The 23,140-nt window shown below is 29.0% G+C and overlaps 3 protein-coding genes and 1 long non-coding RNA gene across 4 annotated transcripts; 2 read left to right on the top strand and 2 right to left on the bottom strand.

The window, feature by feature from the left end:
- Positions 1-1,877: 1,877 nt before the first annotated feature.
- Positions 1,878-11,239, top strand: LOC132952551 (ATP-dependent DNA helicase Q5-like). Its single transcript, XM_061024876.1, is given in 13 exon segments — positions 1,878-2,272; positions 3,431-3,555; positions 3,621-3,785; positions 3,872-4,048; positions 4,120-4,320; positions 4,385-4,490; positions 4,567-4,793; positions 4,795-4,919; positions 5,007-5,213; positions 5,284-5,485; positions 6,272-6,457; positions 8,500-9,766; positions 10,758-11,239. Coding segments are annotated over 13 exon segments (3,237 nt in total). The 5' UTR covers positions 1,878-2,130; the 3' UTR covers positions 10,865-11,239.
- Positions 11,240-12,830: 1,591 nt separating this feature from the next.
- Positions 12,831-15,350, top strand: LOC132952787 (large ribosomal subunit protein eL39). The gene is made up of 3 exons (XM_061025214.1): positions 12,831-12,990; positions 13,160-13,263; positions 15,192-15,350. Exons 1-3 carry the CDS (start codon positions 12,988-12,990, stop codon positions 15,238-15,240), a joined length of 156 nt encoding a protein of 51 aa, XP_060881197.1. The 5' UTR covers positions 12,831-12,987; the 3' UTR covers positions 15,241-15,350.
- Positions 15,351-18,532: 3,182 nt separating this feature from the next.
- LOC132952881 (uncharacterized) lies at positions 18,533-20,596 on the bottom strand. Its single transcript, XM_061025367.1, is given in 5 exon segments — positions 18,533-18,692; positions 18,804-19,122; positions 19,602-19,913; positions 19,915-20,048; positions 20,220-20,596. Coding segments are annotated over 4 exon segments (828 nt in total). The 5' UTR covers positions 19,954-20,048; positions 20,220-20,596; the 3' UTR covers positions 18,533-18,534.
- Positions 20,597-20,704: 108 nt separating this feature from the next.
- LOC132951804 (uncharacterized) lies at positions 20,705-21,215 on the bottom strand. Its single transcript, XR_009665419.1, has 3 exons — positions 21,098-21,215; positions 20,893-21,010; positions 20,705-20,820 (listed from the first exon to the last, which is right to left on the bottom strand). It is a non-coding gene; the product is annotated as an uncharacterized LOC132951804 (long non-coding RNA).
- Positions 21,216-23,140: the final 1,925 nt, after the last annotated feature.

Below are 23,140 nucleotides of genomic sequence, written 5' to 3'. Positions count from 1 at the left end.
TACGCAAATTGGACATATATTGCATATAATAATATACGATGTCCTCCTATGAATTATGTAAAATAATTAATAATAATATACTTGTAACAGTTGTAACTTGTAGCCTGTAGGTAATAGGTATAGGGTTACAATGTTACATATTATAGGTAATCTGTATAAGTTATAAATTATAATGTCAAATTGTCAAATAATATAGGTACAAACGTATATAATACAACAACTAATAGGTTTATATACACGATTTTAGATAATAAACTTGTTTCGATTTTATGCTATCATAGGTTATTACTATAAAGCACGCGCAATGTAGAGAAGATACCTATTATCTTCTTTACACCGTGCTCTAAAGGTGTTATATAACGATCATATTACTGTAGATTATACTTATTATAGATATATTTATATGATATGTTGCAAAAAAATTGCTCAGTATTTTTTTGACACTATATTGGTTAGGTTAGTTTATTACATAGTGCGTCTTTAAAAATGGATTTAATCAATACAATCCAAGGGCATACAATTTCATAGGTATACCCATAGGTATATACAACAATGCTGTTGTATACATGATATATCTACGGGTAGGTATACCTAATGGTCATACATATTATATAAATACATAAAGTAGCGTACTATATAGCGTATCTAATATCTATGATATTTTTATGGTGTGGGGGGGGGGGTTGGTGCTATAAGGTATAGTATTCTTGTATTCTGTATACTGATGGCAAGACTTTTTTTGGTCCACAAAATGAATGTGCTTAATATTACAACTTTAAAAACAACACTATTTAATATATGGCATAAATTCACCTTAGCTATATATCTTGCATTTTTTTTATTTAGATTTTAGCAGTGTTATTCCCCCATAATTATTAATAATAATATATTTGAAACCTCTTTAGAATATTATATGGAGGCAAGTTAGATGATTTTTATTACCTAGTAATTTTATGATAACTGGTTGATATCGCATCAGTGTTTTTTATTTTCGTCTCAAAATGGCTTATTTTGTTAAAAGTTCTTCGTTATTTTAAGGCAAGAATAATTAATTAATTCTTAACGAAAACTATTCTAATATATTTATATATTTCTGTAGTTTAGTATTATATATTATTATTACATTGATTAAGTATTAAATAGTTTAGGTTCAATTGAACATAATTAGTCTATCTGGGACATAATGAGACAAGTCATGCGAGGTTCTGTTAAAGTATTACCAAAATCTGGCCATGAAATAAAATATGTTTATGTTTATTATTATGTGTTTTTTTGTGAAATTCTTATAAATAAGTTCCTATGTTGATAAATTTGAAAAAAAATATCTGTTTGGCCTTTATAGTTTATATGGCTCATCCATATGTCTCATATTACCCCAAGGTGTGGTAAGATGGGACAAATTCGGTTTTATTTTACATAATTTTTTTGATTTTAATAATATTTAAAAATATTTTTTTTAGAATATTTTTAAAAACATTTAGAAAATAGTGTATATTATTTGACTATTTGACTAATGTGTGTGCAGTATATTTTGTGATATTATTACTACTAACGTAATTTATATATTATATAATATATTTATATTTATATTATTATATATTAGGTATATTTTTATAATTAAACAATTTGATATTTGAGCTAATTTTATTAGAAAGTAAAGTGTAATGTACTTATTTTTGGAAAAACGGATACATTTGAATATTTTGTCCTAGATTCATATTATTGGTAGGTTGTCAGGGTGTTGATTTTAAAATGAAAATTCGGTTAAGTTGACATTAGACACAATGAATACGAACCCTTATCAAAGTATATCCAACGCTATTAATTTTCTTTATCATTTAACATAGCCTCAACAAACGTATTTTATAATATAGGTAGGTGGTGATAAAACTAGTGATGATCATGTTTTCATTTTTAAAAATGTAGTTTTTGTTTCTACAATATTAATTGATTTTAATTTCATTCATTAATAGATTAGGTTTAAGTAAATATTTGTAACATGAAATATATTGGTTATATTAGATTAATGAGAACCGTACTAACCATTTGAGGTTTGAAATCAGTTATCATTTCATTTGAGTATTTATTACAAATAAGTGAAACCAAATTGGTACTACCAAATATATTAAAATGTCAGAAGAAACACGAATAAAATCTGAAAAAATAATCAGTATGGAACCAAACGCACTGCTTGAAAAATTGAAGCACTTTTTCCATCATCCGACCTTCAAAAGTGATTTACAGAAGAATGCCATTATTGCAATATTAAAGCGTAAGTGTATGATAATTATTATTTTTTGCTATTTGCATTGTTGGGTGAATTAATTTCAAAATGTAATACAGTTATATTACTTATTAGTTATTAAAATGTAATAACTAATAATTCAATGAGATTAATTTCATGCCACTTTTACATATCTTATACCTATTAAGTTTGATGTAGACCTACTACTTTTTTTAAAATTAAAATTTTCCTACATTCTACTTTTATAGGTATGAGTGGTATGACATTATAAATATTATAAGTACCTATTATAAACAAAAATAGCATGTAGATATTAATTTAATTTATAATAAATAGTACCCAGTGGCAAATCTAGGATTTTTTTGAGTGTGCTATGTTTATAATAAAGCTCTTTAAGTACCTATCATGAAATTAATGTAAGCTCTCATGACGCTGTGGTCTATCTCTACCAGCGGTGCCGAGGAAAGTAGATCCCAGTATGCATATCTAAGTACATATTATTGATTTTTTAATAAACGATGCTTTATGGGGGTTTAGTCATGTGTAAAAACAGATTTGGTCCTAATGTAGTGATGCCTCAAAGAAAAAAAAGGTACTTATCATGAACAACACAACTTTGGGGTGAAAACAAATTTAACCTATTTTTTGGCAGTAGTCTACAATTAATTTGTTTAGTTCTACATAATACCTGATATATAAGTAATTTATTATAAAAAAATAGTTCAATATGTGGAACGGTAGGTGCTTCAGCTCCCAAGCACCCAAAACAGTCATTGATAGTACCCAATTATAAACAAATAATAAATAATAATAGAATATTATATTATAAGTACTACTTATTCAAATTATTACTCTTAATCTATGTCCCACTCATGTGGGATAACAATTTACCCCAGTCAAACTTAATGTCCTTAAAATTGTTTTCTGGTCTCTAACGTGTTCTTATCATTCCGTACTTCCCATTAACTGACTTTAATTTTATAAAAAAATTATATATATAGCAGGTTTATTATACTGGGCTAAATTGTATAAGTGGTATTGGAAAAATGGAAACCACACGAGGGATCATAGGTTAAGAAGTAAATTTAATTAAAAATGTATTAGTTTACTAATGGGAAAAATAATTAACCATATGTTATCATCCAACACTAGTTGATTTAAAGTTTGACAATATGTTTTTTAAAGGAAAATTTGATGTATTTGTTTCAATGCCAACTGGATCTGGAAAGTCATTATGTTATCAACTACCTGCTGTACTCCATTCACCTAAAGTTACAATAGTTTTTTCTCCTCTTATAGCTCTAATGAAGGTACATATTATCTATTTTCTTAAATAAGTTTTGAGTGAAATAATAATTTTCTAATTTTTTTATAGGACCAAGTTGATCATTTAACACGTTTAAAAATTCGTGCTGAAACTATTAATTCAAAAATGACTGAATCTGAACGGAAACGTGTTATTAATGATTTATATTCTATACAAGTGTCTACTTCATTACTTTATGTGACCCCGGAACAAGCAGCTACTGACTTCTTTAAGGTTGGTAAAATTAATTTTGTTACAATTTAGGTACAATAATATTTTATAATAAAACTAAAATGATCTCAATATAATTTAATTTTCAGGGTTTATTATCCTATTTAGTACGAAAAAATAAATTGGCTTATATAGTGGTAGATGAAGCACACTGTGTAAGTCAATGGGGTCATGACTTCAGACCTGACTATTTGAAACTGGGAATGCTAAGGGAACTCTATCTTCATATTCCATGGATTGCACTTACAGCTACAGCTAGTGCCGATGTAGATGATAAAATTAAATACTTAATGAATTATATTAACTATTTGAAGTAATCTAAAATGTGTTTGTTTAGGTTGTTAAAGACATAATGACTGTACTATGCCTTAAAACTCCAGTCTCAAAGTTTACAACACCATGTTTTCGATCAAACTTATTTTATGATGTTATATTTGACGATTCTATTAAAAATTCCTATCAGCATTTGAAGGACTTTATTGATCAATGTTTATATGATGATTTAAATTGTTTGGAGGGTACTCCAAACATAAATCCGGTAAATATTTTTTAAAATGTATAGCAATTAAACTAAAGTATTGATAACAACTTAAATATTTTAGTTGACTCAACCGTGTGGTATAATATACTGTAGAACAAGAGAATTAACTGAAGAAATTGCCACAGTTCTTAGTCGAAAGGGTCTTTCAATTGCCCCTTATCATGCTGGTAAAAACATATTATAATTTAATTTATAAATTATATTAAACTGAAATAATCAGTATACTATTGTGGTTTAATATAGGGTTAAAGGATAAAGAACGACTTGCGGTGCAAGAAGCATTTATGAGTGGGCATATTCAAATTATAACAGCAACTGTAAGCTTTGGAATGGGAATTGATAAAGCAACTGTGAGGTTTGTCATACACTGGGGTATACCATCTAGCATTCCAGCGTATTATCAAGAGTCCGGTCGTGCTGGAAGAGATGGAAAATTAGCTCGATGTCGAATTTACCATTCAAAACAAGCGAAAAAATTCATTAGATTTTATTTTAAAATCTGCTATAACTCAAGCTAAGACTCAAGATAAACAAAAAAAAGCTAAAGGAAGTTATAGTATGTTTCTTAAGATGATACAGTTCTGTGAAAGTGTACAGTATGTTGTATTTTTTTTTAAGTTATTAAAGACTTAATTACTTATTTATGAATTTTAATAATTGTTTAAATATTTTTATTAATTTAGATGTAGACACGAGTTTTTTGCTGATTATTTTGGAGATACAAAACCCCAATGTATCGATAAATGTGATGTATGCTCAAATAAAGAAGCAGTAAAAATAGATTTAGATGTATTTATGTATGGAATAAATAACAGGAATCATACAATCGTATCAAATGAGCAACTAGTATCTAGTGATTTTTATGGAGGTGGACGCAATGCTGTTAATGAGTAAATTTTACACCCTACGCCATAGTTTTTAATCACTGTGCTAATCATTTAATTGTATAACTTTGTTTAGGGAAAATGAAGAGTATGCACGTGAGGGCGATAGAGAAGAGCACAAAAAGAATTTAGCATTAGAATTGGAAATAAAACGACAATTTGAAATTAGACGAGCTAATATACAAAATATTATTAAAGAAAATGAAGAATTGGTAAAAAATTCTAAAGTCAGGGCAGCTGCATCTACAATAAAAAAAGTTAATGGTTTGCAGCTATCAGTAAGTATCTTCTATCTTATTTATTATCAAACATTTTTAATTAAAATAATATAAAAAATGTAAATTGTGGCCATAACTTAAATTTAATGTACAGTTTTATAATAAATCATTTCGATTCTGAATTTATAAGAAAGTTAATCACAATCTAACTATATTTTAAATATAAAATTATCTATGTAAGTTTATATACCTAAAATGTTAATTAAAGTAATGTTCATTAGTAATAACTAATGTTTGCTATTTTTTTTTTATGCAATTTATTGGAGACCATTCTCAAATATTTTTTGATTTTTAAAACTATTTCAAAAGAAGATGTATTTAACAAAACTCTTGACCTAACTTTAATTTGAGGCTTGTCAATGAAAATTTGTCATTACTCATTTACCTAATATAGCCTTAATTTGTATCTACATACAATTTTATATTATTCCTCATACTGCTGATGATACCAACCAGTTCTTTCGGGAGTAGTATAAATGAAAAATTGCTGTTTTGTCGCTGTTTCTTATTTGTTGCCAAATTTTACATATTGAGTTTATTGCTGTTTTGTCTTATTTTTTGAAGTGAAATGAGTCATTTGTTGACTACGAGTGAAGAAGACTTTGGCATAGAATTAAGAACTTAATTATACATTATTTTTATGTCATCATGTCACTTAGATATGATTTTTTTTTAAATAAGGATAAATTATTTAGTTTACAATTTAATTATGGCCACAAGCTGTTAATACTATTGCTTTGGTTTGATATAATAATTAACATACATGTATGAATTTATTTCATTAAGGTAAGAGAAGAATTATTGAGGTTTATTGAAGAATACTTAGAGAAAAATATTGAAGCATGTTCTTTATTTGATTCAATAACAGAAATCACAAAAGATGATCTTCATAATATTGCAGTGGACTTAGAATATGAAGCGTTCACTAGTTCAAAAGTTGTAGCTGTCTACCGAAAAAAAATTGCTAAAACAGTTGAGTAAAACGAATACAGATTTAAATTATTAATCTTTTGAGAAATGAGTAATTTTCCCTATATTTTCAAAAACATTTTCATTGAACCACTAACCTAACCTAACCTCACCTGCATGACATTGTATAATATTATTCTTTTAAACTATTTATAATAAAATTAATTGGCTGGAAATAGGAGGCTGAACCTGTAATTTATGTACTTCTATCAGTTGTTCTATATAATTTTTTTTTGTATGTGGAAAATATTTTCCACTGTAATTTTATCACAACTTTTTAAATGCATATTTAACTTTTGATGGTATATAAATAATTACCTTTCTTAATTATTGAATAGATCTTTCTTATTTTAATTTCACATATTTTGCGAACAATTGGTAAAAATAAAAAAATATTAAACCACTGTCTAAATGTTAATTATAAAATGTATTTATTGCTATTTAAATATGGTATACCTATGAGATATTTTTATAAAGTAGTTAAAAATGTAAAATAGTTGATATTAATATATTATAGAGGAATAATTTTAAGTATTTATATAGTTCTAAGTTATTTTTATCAAAATTGTGCTGTTAGCTGAAAAATAGCATGAACAACTACTATATAATGTACTGTAAAATGGGTTTCCTTGGGACACTTTTGAACTTCAGATGAATACTGATCGTTAAGTTTTCAAAATATGATAATAATGGCAAGGACCAAAGATTCTGGTCTTGGCCTAGACTATAAGACCCATATGTTGTTTTTTTTTTTGATTTCCCCCTTTCCATTTTTTTTTTAAAAATAGGCTTGTCCCGAGTTACCCTTGATTTTTGCAAACTTGAGACAACTATTGTTTTAAATGAAAAAATCATGTTGAACTACACATATTTTAACTTAGGATGGATGTATTGTTAAAAAAGAACAGCTCTTAAAACATTACAATTTAAAATTTTTATAACATAATTTATTAACTTATTTTAGATTAAATATTGAAATTAATTTTTTTTTCTTTTTAAGATAAATTAGTCACTTTTTTCATTTAAAATTACATTAAAAATAAAATAAAACACTACTTGGTCAGTTTAAATTACTCTATAATACCACATAGTTTAATTTAAGGTATAAAATGATTTATAAGTACATAAAAGTACATGATTAAGTTACCATAAAAACTATTTTTTTTCCAGCATTTCATGATAACAGCAAAAATTACATATAATTAATAACAATGAAATATTGTATATAATTCACGAGTAGTTGCTGCAACTAATGTTGGAACCCACATTTACATTCAACTAATAGTAAGCTGTGTGTACACTAAGGTTTAACATGGTTTTATAACACATAATAATTTACTTATATATTTATGGACAGCAAGACGATCGTTGTGAAAGTGATAATAAATAAATGTGTGATTATACGGTAGTGATAAAAACATTTCTAGTGCTCAAATCTTATAATTTATAACACTATATCATTTGTATTAAAGTTACCTAAATGTCCCAAGTAAACCCATTTTACGGTAGATTTAGATTTTTTTTTAAATTGAAAAAATATATTTATATTTCATGATAATTTATTATTTAATGTTTGTAAATAATGTGTTATATATATTTTTTTAACTTTTATTGTAATGAACTCGGGTTCTTAAGATAATGCATTACCCATGAGTTTGTTGTCTCCGTCTTACAAACATATATGACAAATTTTCGTTCACTACAGATATGAGCATTTTTAATTTCTGATATATTATATACCCATTACCCATATTTTGATTTAAAAGTATTGAAAAATTGCCGACGCTTAAGTACAGATTAAGTTGTTACCTAAAAGTTTGATGGTAGATATATTCACTTTAATATCAAAACTACAGCACGGTATTGAAAATAGTGAACGAAAATTTTCCCTGTCTTAAGTATGTAAGACGGAGACAACAAATGCATGGGTAGTATCCTCTTAATATAATTAAAGCAAATTAAATTTTATATTGTCTTGTAGTATGAAGTAACATTAATCATTTTTCAAATGATGGCATTAAATATTTGTTTTTTGTTTATTTTAGGTATCTCTTATAAAGGCGGAAACAAGAGCATCAAACATCTTTGATAAAATTCAAAATTATACACGACCAGAGAAAATTAAAGAAGAATCCAAAGTTAATCCAAATAAAAATATAGAACTCCCACCTATAATTACAGCTTCAGATCTTATTCAAGCTCAAATAAAAAATAAAATGCCAGAGCCAAAAATCAAAAGAGGAATTAAACGAGATCATTTACAGCAGCAGTCAATTAAATCATTTGTACTTCCGACCACTACTAATTCTGTAACAGAGAACGAGGAATGCGCTACAAAAAAACCTAGAATTGAGAATACCGATAGTGACATGGAAATATCTTCAGATGATGAAGTTCATATTATAGAAAGTACTAATATAGACGAACCCCCCAAACTCCTCACTCAAACTTTACTAGAAGACTTATATCCCGATCAGCAAACAACCTGTTTATTTGAACCCAAATCCATTGAACCATTATATTATCAAACTACATCAACTAATATACAAGTACCAAAAATAGTTATGGCTTCCAACTTATTAAAAAGTGACCACGAATCTGGTTCAACATATGATTCATCTAAAAATTTTTTAAATGTTAAAAGTGACTATTTAACTATGAATAATATGCCACCAACTATACAAGACCAAAAAATTATTCTCACGCCTAATAATACATGTCCAAATAGTATGAAAATTAATGAAAATGGTTTATCACATGTTAATATCAGTAATATCAGTAATATCAAATCACAAATATCAGAAAAAAATGTTTCTGAAATGTTTAAGGAAATTTCAGAAATTCTTTCATCAGAAAATGAAAAAAATTTGAATATACAACTAAATAAATTTTCAATGCATCAAAAACAAATAGATATAAAACAACCATCAATCGAACATAGATTACCTGTTCAGCAAAATGTTGAAATATCTGCAACAAAGAATATGAGTAGTCTTTTTGGTGAAGATAGTGATGATGAAAGTAAAATAGCATTAGTTGATGTTAAAAAAAAATCCTTAGGTGTCCGACTTGGTATGTCAACAAATGTAAACAATACTTTTAAGACAAACAAAAATTCACAAGAGTCCATGAAAACAAACAAAAATAAGACTGACGATCCAAATAACAAGCAAAAAAAATTTGAATTGTCAAATCTGGTTGTAAAATTATTGAATCCTTACTACAAAAATAATTTATTTAAGACTAAAGAATTATTTAAATTCATGGCAAGACAAATTGTTCATAAATTATTGGAGTCTACTAGTCATCCAGGTAAATTAATATATTATAATATGCAACTAAGTGGCGTGTAATAGGGTCAAATGATACTCAAGCAACACTTTAAATATGGGTGGGTATTGTAAAAGTAAAATTAGTACATTTTATCGATAGGTATAACAATATTATGTGAGGTAGGCAGTGTTCGGATTAGATAAGTAGTTTTTTTGTCTAGATAAAAATAAAGATAATGCAACTGTAATGTATCTAGATAGAGATAAAAGATAACTTAACTCATATTTATCTAGATAAAGATAAATACTTTTTTATCTAGATAAAAAAAGTTACAATTTTTTTAAAAATAGGTTTTAAATGTAGGTATATTTTAGTTGGGCACTAGGAACATAATAATAATAATAATGATGTAAATAAAAATAATTATATTATTTATAAACCATAAACTTGGTTTGAAAATCTGTATAAATATTTAAATGCGTTTGTACAATTTCACGATTTTTATCAATAAAAAATGTATCTAGATGAATTCATTTAGATGAGTAAACAAATTATCTAAGATGAACGTTAAGATACCTTGTAACTATTTATTTAGATAAGATAAAAGATGAACAAATAATTATCTAGATAAGTCCGAACACTGGAGGTAGGTCATCTAAAATTATTTGAGTAACACCAATTTTTTTTTTTTGATACTCTCCACTGATGCAATTAAAAAAATAAGTAGTGTGTCCAAAAAACTTTTCATAATAAAAATGTTCACTAATGTTTTAAAGAAAATATGGAAACATTTACATTTAATAAATATAATAGTTAATAATAGCATTAACGTTTAAAAGGATTTACATTTTAAATCAAACAAATTATTATTTAAAAAAAAACACTGATACATATTTTGTTTGAATGCAAAGTTAATAGATATTTAAAAAAAATATATATATTTATAGTTAAGATTAATAGTTGATAAGTTATTTAAATATAGCCGACTTCATAAATTAATTATTTTTACATAAAAGATAATTTTTTTCAGAAGAGCAAAACGTCAAATTAATTATCAGAAAATTATTTCCAAAGGAACAGAAAATAAAAATTGAATCTGAAGATCAAATATTGAAGTTATTAAAATCAATTCCTTAATGTTTCATATTTCATATTTAATTTAATTTTATAAATTGTTATGATATTTTTGTTGAATAATGCGTGTTTGTTCCTTATTATTTTATTTCAGTAAGTGTTATCAGATTTAAGTGATAAAATTAAGTTTATTTTTATATATTTTTTAATTTAATTTTATTTTGCTGAAAAAAGACTTATATTAGTTATATTTAATTAATTTTTTTTGTAATGAAAAAGTTAATATGACGACTTTAAATATTTCTATCATTTTCTGAAATAAGTGTAATTTATTTATAAATTTGTAATATTATTTTGTGACTTTTGAAGTTTGAATAGTTGGTCATTATTTATGTAATATATCAAATTATACCTTAACATAGGTAAATTGGAAGTCCATTAATTATTTGATATTGGTAACATAGACTTTGACAGATTTAAACTTTTATACCTTAATATCCGTGTATTGACAGATTTTATAAAAATGAATATTGTGTGTGTTGTCTGTTATACAAGCAATATTATCATAGGTACAGTTAATTTTCATGATTTTTGATTTTCTATTTCAATCAATCAATCAATTTCATGATGAATAATAAGTTAATTTTTATCGTTTTAATTCTTCAATTTGTTCATTCTTCTTCTTTCTTCTACTAGGTCCATAGTCATATGAACTAATTTATAAGTGTGTGATTAGGTCCCTTAATATTATGCACAGGTGCAGTGGCGCCGACTTGCATTTCATTAGGTTGGGCCAAGTATAAAAATTAGTCTATTGCATCATAGTATCCTACTGTCTACTGATCAGCTGTCGTGTAATTAGTATATTTTTAAGATTTACTAAATAGAATGTCAATTTATATACCTGTCCACACAAGACCTAACCACCCAACACCCACCACCCTAATTAAAAAAAGGAGTGAACCGCCCCATAAAAGTACATGTTCGGCGCCACTGCACAGGTATCTCTTTCAAATAGTGTTAACTCTTGGCAAGCTATAGCATGGTAAATACTAAATGGTAATATGGTATGGAGGACGCGCAGTGCATATTATATTACAATGATTTATTATATGATTTAATGATACATTTCCAGTTCTACCGTCAAAATGTTCAAAAAAATATGGCCATTTATTAGAATGTATTAAGGAAATTATAGCCTGTCCAAATTAAAGACACAAGTTGTTTTAAAACCAATTTTATTGAAAAAAAAAAAATAGAAAATCGTGAGGTGGTTGGTAAAGTGCATTTGTTCTCCAGAAATAAATGTATTAATTATAGACATAACAAATGGTATGAAAGCAAGGATAGTTAATAAGCATACAAATTACAAAGTAACAATACTAACAAGTACTCTAAAAAAATTGCTGACTCATATTAATTAAATAAAAATAACTGAATGAACGTAGCTTATCTCCAAAGAGATTATTTTCTTAATTTGATTGAAAGTATCATCAGATTAAGCATGCTTAAAACACACATATTTAAAAAAAAAAATTTGAAAAAATCGCTTGGGAGCTAAACTGCATTCATGCCAAAATAACATTCCTATTATTGATGAACATCCTCGCTATTGAAAATTAATCTACCAACAAATTATTTTAAAAAAAAATGATTTAAACACTTATGTTTTTGATGGACACTGACGGTACTAAGCCACTAAGGCTCTACATATAATGGGCATGCTATGCCACCATTTGCGACTCATTTATCAATGATTAAAATGACAAAATAAAGTGGGGAAAATTCATATTCACATAACATTATTAGTCGCGAAATGGCTGCGTAGCATATCTAGTATATATAGTTCCCTAACGTCCCCGTACGTCTTTCAAGAGTTCAAATCTTCAGAAACTTCAGAAGTTCGGGACAAAATTTTAAATTTAAGCGATGAGCGCAGTTTGGCGCATTTTCTACGAAAAAAATCGCTCAAAAACGAGAACGACTCAGTGTTGCCAACTACGCGGACGTGAACTGAACTGAACGTTTCACTCGCATTCACTGCGGTCCTGACGGTTCAAGCATTTCAAACATAACCTGTAAATTGACGTATTCGATCTTTGTATTTCACAATTTCTCATTACGTTCACGTTGGGGACATCGAAAGGAAACTTGGATTTGGCGTTTCCAACGTTTCACCCTTCATCATGGTAAGTGAACTGATTTTATTAAACATCTAAGTGATAGTTATTGTTCGATTTGCCCAACGATTGGTCTCGGCTGAACGTCCGCGTAATGTCGATGACAAATTCGAAATGGCACAACGAACGAACGATTCGCCGTACTAAAAACTAATGTCACATGTGTTGTTGTTTTCAGTCGTCGAAGAAGACGTTCAAGATCAAGCAGAAGCTTGCTAAAAAGATGAAACAGAATCGTCCCATCCCCCAGTGGATTAGGATGAGGACTGGAAACACGATCAGGTATAATTTGCTATAATGTGTACCTACAGTATTAAATTTCTCCCTTAGTACTCGGGTTCTGCGACATAGGTATTTCCGCTTTTACTCTAGTCAATCGTTTAGTATATTGTTTCGTTGTTGATTATTTCGTTCCCTGTTTCATATCATTCTGTAATTGCTCATAAATAACCTGTCGTAGGTTTGGCACACGATCGGTATCGTGTTAGTGCCTTCGTCATTTCTGTTCTTAAAAATTATAAATTGAACAAGTAGTGCGACAAAGCCATGAGTGTTCCTCTAGTCATTTCCCATAGGTACAAATTAAATTACTTGTATTTGGTATGATTCTAATTGTCTATAATAAAAATCAAAAACTAATTGTTGATGGTAAAAAATAAAATAAAATAGTTACTACTTATTTTTATTAATTGTTATAATATTAATTATCATAGCGTTAAATAATATAAGTAACTAAATTTGTTTAAGCTATATAACGATAATTTGAATTACGATCAGTACCATGCGAGTGCGGTGTTAACATAATAGGTATGTTAGCAGACTGGCCATTATACCCACAAATAGATATTTACATAAAAAAGAATTATTTTGGAATATTATTTTAATAGGAGTACAAGGCACTAGTTTAAAAACTGTTTATTTGGTATAGGAACAAGTGGTTCTTATCAAGCAGACCACTGACACCGATACCTTTGACAGATTAAAGTTTTACCATAGACAATATTTGTTTTCTGTCGAGCGCCACATAGTATTTAAATTTTATAGGTTTTGAATTATTACAATGCTATAAGAGAACATGCCGGTTCCTGGCATCTAAAAGTCTGTTGGCTGACTAGGCTGTTATATTCCTTCTATGTAGTGAAATCTCACCGTCGGTTAGGTTATGTGACCGTCACAGTCACTGCTACGATCGCACTCCACTTATCGATAATTAGGGGGAGGAGTTGTGCAAAGCTGACAAATTTTTATTCATCATGCGGCATGTTCTCTGGTAGAATAGAGCCTTGATACAAAAATAATATATCAAGTTTTTGATGGTTTGGTATACCAGTTTTGTACCTATTATATTTCAAAATGATTTTTTTTTGTTATCTAATGGATTTTATATTTTGATTTGACAATATATTGACAAATTGAAGTTTCAAACCTCTAAAAGTATAGGTATTATTATATGCAATTTTACTCTTTAAATATTACTCTAACATTTTCTATTTTGTGCATAAGTCAAAGAGTAAACAAAATATAGTGCACTCAGATGGTCTTAACACAAAGTTGAATCTCACACGAATACAAGTTAAGACTTGTATGACTAAAAATATTATTATTTTCTTATATTTCTACTAGAAAAATGTCTTAAATGTTTTAAACATAAACCATATTTAATTCACTTGATAGTAATTACATCATTAGTGTTTAAAAATTAATGTTTTAGGGATAAAATTATTTATTAAAAACTTTTTTGTGAACTTCTGGGCCTGAAAAGTTATCAAAGTGGTAGTACCTATTAACCTAGTTTGAAATTTACATTTTTAATTGTAGTAGTTGATGTGAATAAATTAGGATGTGGTGTCTTAATTTATGTTCATATTTTGCAGTTATGTCATATATTTTGTTTGGTATAAGTATATATTATATGATAAGTTACACTTAGTAGGTGAACCTGTTAGGTTTACATTCCACCACATTTCCAATCAAAATGTTAGTAACATGTTAACTTACAAAGTTGAATATATTTATAGTGGAAACTCAACTTAATGGTGTAATTTTACTAAGTTATTGCTAGTATCTAAGTATTAAAAAAATATTTTTTAAAAGAAGAGGAACTCAATACCTATTTTTTTCTTGATTATATGTTAACATTGGTAGATAGTTTAGCATTACTACAATTGAACTGAACTTTTTGATTTTAATATTTTTTTTTTATATTTCAGATATAACGCCAAGAGGCGTCATTGGAGAAGAACTAAGTTGAAGTTGTAAGCTGTGCCGATACTGCTTGACCATTTCCGTGTGTACTTTGACTATTATTCTGATGGATAATAATTATGTACAATGTTTGATATTCAATAAAACTCCAAAATTTAACAAAATTATTTTTGTTTAATATTTAACTATTCACCTTACTTTGTACTTCATCAAAAACTGAAAAATATAGCTGAAAATTCTTATAGAACTGGTGTCTTGATTCTTAATTGAATTACAACATTGTGACTTATTCATTTTGGTTATACACTAATGTATTTTATTTAAAAGTTTAACATATTCATGCATATACACTGTCCGGTAAAAGTTAAGAACAGAGGAGTGTGATTTGCATTTGCGCATTCATCTAGGAAACATTTTTTGTGCACAGAATATTCTTTTGCAGCCTATAGTCTTTGTTGCATTGACGAGGAATGACTTTTTTCGCACTCCTGGATAGAGTATTCGAATGATTCAAACATTTTACTTACTAGTGATCTTTAGTTTTAGTAAAATAGTAAAGTACCTATGACCTTGCAATGGGTTTCATTATTAAACATGATAATATATATATTCATGTGGTAGGTAGTATTTTTTAAGACCAATAAAACTCATAATTTGCCTGTATTTTTTAAAGCTTATGTAAGGATTAAGTTTTTACTAATTCTGAATACTGTCATTAGGGAGTGACAAAAAGTACTACACTGTACATAATACTATTTAAGTATCACCATTCAACTAATTGAACTAAAAAATAATATTTACCACTAAATATTACATCAAACAAAAAGGTATTTTATTGTTTATTTTAACTTAACTTGGATCCAAAATGACTAATAATTAAAGACAGGATTTATATTCTCTTAAAATACTTAAAATATGATGCTAATATTCTCTAAAAAAACCTTCAAATATTCTCTTAAAAATTTAAAAAATATACAAAAATAATCAACAAACATTATTTGTTTTAATATGCGTTTTAAAATTTTTTTTTCGATATTATTTTAATAGTGAGGTATTATATAGGTATTAAAAGTTGCGTATTCTAATGGAATACTATTGCACTTTAGTGAGAGTTTGAAATGATAAAAAAAATTGTAAACGTTCAAAAAAAAAAATTTCTGGGTACTGTAATATTAAAATTAAAAATAAATACAAAATTGTTCTCACAATTTACGAAATATTCCAAAATATGCTTTAATGGGTTAAATATTCTCAAATATTCAAAAAAAACTTTTTTCTAAGCATTCAGAATTGAACAAGTCATCCACATTTTTTACTCTTATAAGACTGCATGGACCCAGTAACGATATGTAAAAACATATAAATCCAGTCTTTACTAATAATTAATTACTTAAACTTGAGTTAAATTTGTACTTACTTAGATAATTTTTATTTGTCCATCAAAAAGTGAATTGCTAATAATATTAATTCATTTTATATGATATTCCCTAGTTTATTAACTATTATTTGTGTGATTAACTTAATGATATATTGTTGGTGTTGGCGTGTTTTGTTGAACTTTTTTTGATAATGATAACTAAGAATATATATTTTAACCATAAATATAAATTACACTATTGGTCACCAGTAGTTTTTAGGAGTGGAGGTTGAGGGTTATTAAGCGTGTAATAATAAATTCTAACAAACTAGGTTGAAATTGACTGTTTGGACACTCTTGATCTATAATGCTATTTAAAAATTAAATTTTTTTAATTGTTTTTATCTATAGGTACCTTATAATCTAAATAATTAATTTGTTATTTTTTTATAATTTAATTTGTTTTATTATCTATCTATCATAGCAGGAATCTGATGAATTGATTAATTGTTTTTAGGTAGATATGTAACCTCTGAATGTAAAATTGAACTCTATAGGCACTGTTGATATTAAAAAGTCAAAAATATTTCTTAAACTTTAACAATATGTTTTTAAAAATGTTTATAGGCTTATATATAATGTGGTAATCATTACAACGATTTCTAAAATTTAAGATTATTATATTGTTTATATTATTTAAAATACAAAGATTGACGGTATAAATATTTAATATTTATATTATTATTTCCTAAGAGGATTTAATGGTCGACTGAAAATCAAAATATTATAATGTTATTGTTATATTAAATTTGCCTATAATAATAATGTTATAGTGAATTGTAAATGGAAATTTGACAAGTTATGACCTGACGATAGAATACATTCAGGAGCGCTGTCCGTCTGTGTTTATGCTTTATCCAAACGTGCAATATATTTTTTCAAGACGAAATTCTCATATTCCAATCTAATAAGAAACGCCGGAAGTCGTAATTTTCGATGCAGTTACCTACCAAAGTCGGATTACCGTATTTGTATACACTGTACGAAATAGATCGCAATGACAAGTCGTAGACTTGCTTAGTGACTACTGTCTACTTGTCACGTCTAGGAAACAGTATCTGTACTTAAGGGTGTCGGTGCCGGTTATTTATTAAGGAGTAAAATTTAGGCAATTCAATTCACATGCTGTATCGGCCTCGCGCGGAACGTGCTTGTGTGTGAGTATGTTAATCGATATTAGTGTGAGTGAGCTATAATTACACGCGCATACATTAGTCAGTAGTCAGAGATTCACTTCGATGACTATTATCGAAGCACTATTTTGATGAACAAAAATGATTTCACAGGAAAAACTCACGCCTCGTGTTGATATGTCGGATTTTTTTTTTACTTTAAATAGTAAAACAATACTTCGAAAAAGAACGCATTCAAATGCATGTTCCAGCTTCTATAATTATAATTTTCAAAATCGGGCTTTGATTTGACCTACAAAATGTCCTCTACTTTTAAATAAAAAAAAAAAAATTAACGAAATCCGACTTCTACAGTGAGTGACAGTTTTTCCTGTAAGATATGTTTTTGAACCAAAAAACGCGCCGACTCCGACCCCCTTAAATTGTATCTACATTCTACATGTTAAAATTTCTTCCTTATAACTTTTGAACACATTCATATTGTATACGTAAAATATTGCTTATTATACTTATTATGCCTAGCCCGTTTAAAAATAACATACCCTATTATTATCAAAGTCGCACATAAAACAAACTTCATTCGTTGCTTACCTCGATTCAGAATAGTCATTTTTTTCAGAAAGAGCGCGGATATCTTTTCAACCTTGTGTCCGGCAATCATAAAATAATAAAATAAAATATTTGTTTAACCATATACGCTAAATAAATAAGTAATAATGATTAAAATAATATTTTTTTATTGAACCGTGAGGTAACCTAATATAATAATAATATTATGTGCGTATAGTGTATACATTATTAATCCCTGGTTAACAACCAATTTCCAAACCACCTTAGCGGGTCGTTGGGTTGGATGTTGAACATTTCCGATAGACCTTTGGAAATCGTTGGCATCATGGCGTCTTTTATGTACTCCACCAAGTCGTCCTCGACGTCCGTGGTCGCATCCAATTTGACTGAAGTTATAAACACGACAAAGTCGTATAGTATTTTAATGATCGAATAAAATTATAAATTGTAGCACGTGATCATAATATTATAGTATCGTGCAGAAAATCGGTGCGTACTGTTTGGAAAAAAGTATTTGATTTCCCGTTCGGCCGCAGCTGGAGAATCGCTGCCGTGGAACGCGTTGGCCACCGGATCTGGTCCCTTTTCCGTGCCGTATATGGCTCGCAGACTGACCGGAAACAAACGTTTGGCCCGAGGAACGTCCGCCGGCCCGATCAACCGCTGCCATTCTTCGACGCAATTTCTTTTGGACAACACGTACACCACTACCGGGTCCCCGGACATGTGATCGACGAGTCTGGTAAAGTATGGCTCCAGCGCGTGCTCTGCGTAGAACTCCGCCGCCTGATCCCGGGACAAGCGCAACACTTCCTTCTATAAGACGACATATTATTGTGCGGGGGACTTAGTTATTTGTATTTCGAGGGATTTAAACGCGAGATATTGCGACTACATATCTAGGTAGTAACATAAAAGAATTTGTATGATAATATGAACTTTATGATGTTAAAAACAAAAATGAATTGATTGGTCTTATAGGTAGGTAATAATTTATGTACCTGCCTAACTAGTATAATGGGGCCAACATTTTCTTTTGACACTCGTTTTACATTTTATTTTATGTTCACAAATAAATACGTATTATGTTAAATTGTAAAACGATTAATGTTACGTAATAATGTAAAAATAAAAATACATAGTTTGTATATTAGGTACTTTGCATCTCAAGTATCGGCATTCGGCACCCCTTTATGGGACTTGGAATTTGGGCCCGGGGACGTCTGCCCTTTGAGCCGTCCCCCCTAAATTCACCACTGTCTATATGACAAGAATGCATGTGTTTGTGCACAAACCATTATGACGATAAATCCATTTTGTGCCATTACGCATTCCACCTTGTACATCAGCCGGGTGACTTCCGGTTTGATAATGGCCAACGTACATTGGAACGTCCGTTCGCCACCATCGTCGTCGTCGCCGTCGAACAACGGTACGTCGGAAAACAAGACCGGAAGCGATTCATGACCCGATACTTGACGGGACGCGCTTTCTTGTCGTCCTGCGCGGCTCGTGGAGCAAATCGACGACGATGGCGAAGACCGATCGCGTCCTGGCAGCGTTCTCGTACCCAGTGAGTCGTAGCTGTCTCCAAACATGACCGCGAATCGTCGGTTTTTCGTCCTTAAACGATTTGAACTTGATCATTAACCTGACGAAGAAGTTGCAAAATTTTTGTTTGTTGACCGATCGCTATGCGATGATGTAGTAGTCCGTTTCGAAATAAACAACGGCAACGTCACCTATGTTTGAGAATATTTTTAAATTTCAGATACGCATACAAAATGTATCCTTAGTATATAGTTAGTATAAACATTTTAATTAATAAAAAATACTTAGGCACGATTTTTTTTTACAAGTATTTTGATAAAATTCATCATAATTCAAATTTAAGACTCCTACGCTTTACCCACTTTTTTTTTAATTTATCTATAGTTGAACTGTCAGTTGTCGTAATGAGCGTAATTTGGATGATAGAAGTTTGCTGAAAACGACGCGTGAGTCACGGCGTGATGGTTTGTATTTTACTAGGTTTGTTCATTTTACGTTGTAGGAACGTTGCAGGGACGTTGTTGGAACGTTGCTGCGACGTTATAGAAATCATGACGGAGGCCGTTCGGAACACATGTAACAGGAGCGTATGCTGCGTGATCGTGATGGCCGCCGAACGAGTGGCTATAACTAGAGAGCCTATACATAATGCCGCCGCCGTCTGTCGCAATCACTGGCACCGTAATCGAAGAACGATAGCGAGTAGCGCGTGAGACCCTGGTACACGCGGAGCTCGCAACGTATACCCGGACACACACTTTTTACACTCCTATGTATCCACAGAATGTTGGGACAATGAGTTTTTCGAATTCTTTGTTTTTAACATTGAAATTAGTATCTACACTTACTTTTTTTTTTGCATTTTAACTTATTCATAGGCATCCTTGATTATTTTGAAAGTTTGTTTTTGAATACTTGGACAATTATTTTCATTTTTTTTTGGTGTTTAAACTGCATTTTTATCTAGTGCAATCGTAATTAGAAGTAAAATTAACTTAAAAAAAAAAGCTGGTAAGTAGTTGTCGCTGTACCTACAGTAGGTTACAAGTGGGTCAATGTATAATGGATTGTATTAAACTTGAATTCAATGATGTAATATCATTATGTTAGAAAAACGATTCTAAGCGGAGACGGTTTGTTAGTCTGGATTAGCCTGTAAGTTGAATTAATATTATAATTTTTTATTCGTTGCTATGGTTTACTATAAATATAGTGTTAGAAATTAAAATCTCATTTTTACCAGTTTTTCGTAATTTGTCGGTAGGTTTTCCCGTGGCATTAAATAACTATTGAGAAAATCGAAAAATGACTTCTCCAAAGTACTATCTTAGTATCTTGATCCAATTTGCTAAAATATAAAGTACCATATTATGTTGAAATCAAAGCATTCTTTCTGGTAGAAATTTTGTATGAAGGATAAAAAAAAAAAATAAACACCATTGTAAAACCACTAGTTTCTTCATTCCGTGCAGAATCTAAAATAACTACTCGAATTTTAAATTAGGTTTACAAACAAATACAATAAAAATGATCCATCAAATAATGTACAGTACGTAATATAGTGGGGGTGGGAGGGTTCTCATTTGAAAAACAGAAGTCGCCACAGACCACCGCTTAAGTAGTACAAAAAACTCAAGAGTTTGAAAATATTATGGTCTTTAGGTAGGTTAGGTTAGGTTAGGTACTATAATACCTATCTAAAAATTCCAAAAATTTGAATTTTAATAAACTCATTATTTAATGAACAATTGGGGGTGACAATGCTTGGTGAATCATCCTGTACATTATGGACATGGGCAGACTCAAATAAATAAATAAATCTCAAAATAACATAGGTTTTTAATATCATAAGTAATAATAATATTATAGTTGAGTACTAAAATGCTAAAATAAAATTATTCTGCATTTAAATATATTTTCAATGAATTTCATATTGCGGAAAATTGAAGGTAATTTCTCCTCACTTCGTATCATTAACCTAATGTCAAAATCAGATTCAATGCATAAAATCGACACATTTTAAATATTTACATGAATTAATGATGATCTCAAATACTTTTTTACACTTTTTAGAACAGAAAACTATCTTTTATTTCAGATCATCGATCTTGTATTTAAAGAAGTATAGTTTAGGTATAAATATTAAAATTATTCAATTTTGCTAAAGACAATGTAACGAGTGATTTATACTTTTATGTAATTAAATAAGTTGTTCTCAGTGGTGCACATCCCACATGTATTATATGGTGTCGTGGCCTCTTTATAGAACTATATTATATAAAATTATATATTTTTATATAAATATAATTATTTATGACTTTTGAGAAGGGTGGGTAGGTTCAAGGAGTTGAATTCGTCACAATGTTTTCAAAATATTCCGTGTGCCATTGATTCTTCTTAAAATTCGGTTTCTAAAATTAAAAAAAAAAATAATTAATTTATGTAATGATTTAAACTTATAAATTATTTTTAAAAATGTAATATAAATTATTAATAAATTGTAACATCTAATATAATATAATAATTTTGTAACATCTAATTTATTTTGGATAGGTATTTTAAAATTTGCCGCCTAATGCTTCATTTGCACCTATAGGTTGATGCGGTCCCGGATCGAGCCTAGAGTCGTGGGCATGCCTATGAATATAATATAGAGATTTCGAAAACGGGGAATTTAATAATATGTAATAATACGATGTGGGTATGTAATATAGTCACCCATCATCGTTGAATTGCATCGCCCAGAGCACACCGTAGCAATTAAACACGTTCGTACACGGGAGGGCGCGCGAGAGATGGAGAGAGAGAGAGAGAGAGAGAAAGAGACAAATAATAGGTTATACCATATATTGTGCACGTATATAGAGAGTTCGTTGAGTTGTCCAACCACCACCTCTACCTCCACCACCTATCAGTGTATATTATGCAAATTCTGTCGTAAATATGGAAATTATCGGGAATAATATGTGCAGCGAATATGTTCCATTAAAAATCGCGACGAGCAAAGTGAAATAATTGTTTTTGATATAGAGGAGCGCGTATAGAGGTATATACATATATTGTGTGCTAATAAAATCATATAGTACGACAACTCCGCACAGTGTATTGAAATTAAAATATAATTATTATAGGCATACGCATGTATATATTATTATTACACATTTTATATATAGTACTGCACGTGCGCGTATAAAACATTTTAATATTATGGACGTGTTTGGCCGCCGGTCATCGATCGATAACGCTCGCGACACCTATGTTTGATTGCCTTTGACGCGAGTAA

Source organism: Metopolophium dirhodum, chromosome 9 (genome assembly GCF_019925205.1).
Source record: "Metopolophium dirhodum isolate CAU chromosome 9, ASM1992520v1, whole genome shotgun sequence".
NCBI classification, from domain to species: Eukaryota; Metazoa; Arthropoda; class Insecta; order Hemiptera; family Aphididae; genus Metopolophium; species Metopolophium dirhodum.
This window is presented reverse-complemented; position numbering and strand designations above follow the sequence as displayed.

What these genes read in the sequence shown, in the direction of transcription:
- LOC132952787 (XM_061025214.1), top strand. An exon ending in AGGACTGGAAACACGATCAG is followed by an intron (nt 13,264 to 15,191) that starts GTATAATTTGCT and finishes TTTATATTTCAG; the next exon opens with ATATAACGCCAAGAGGCGTC.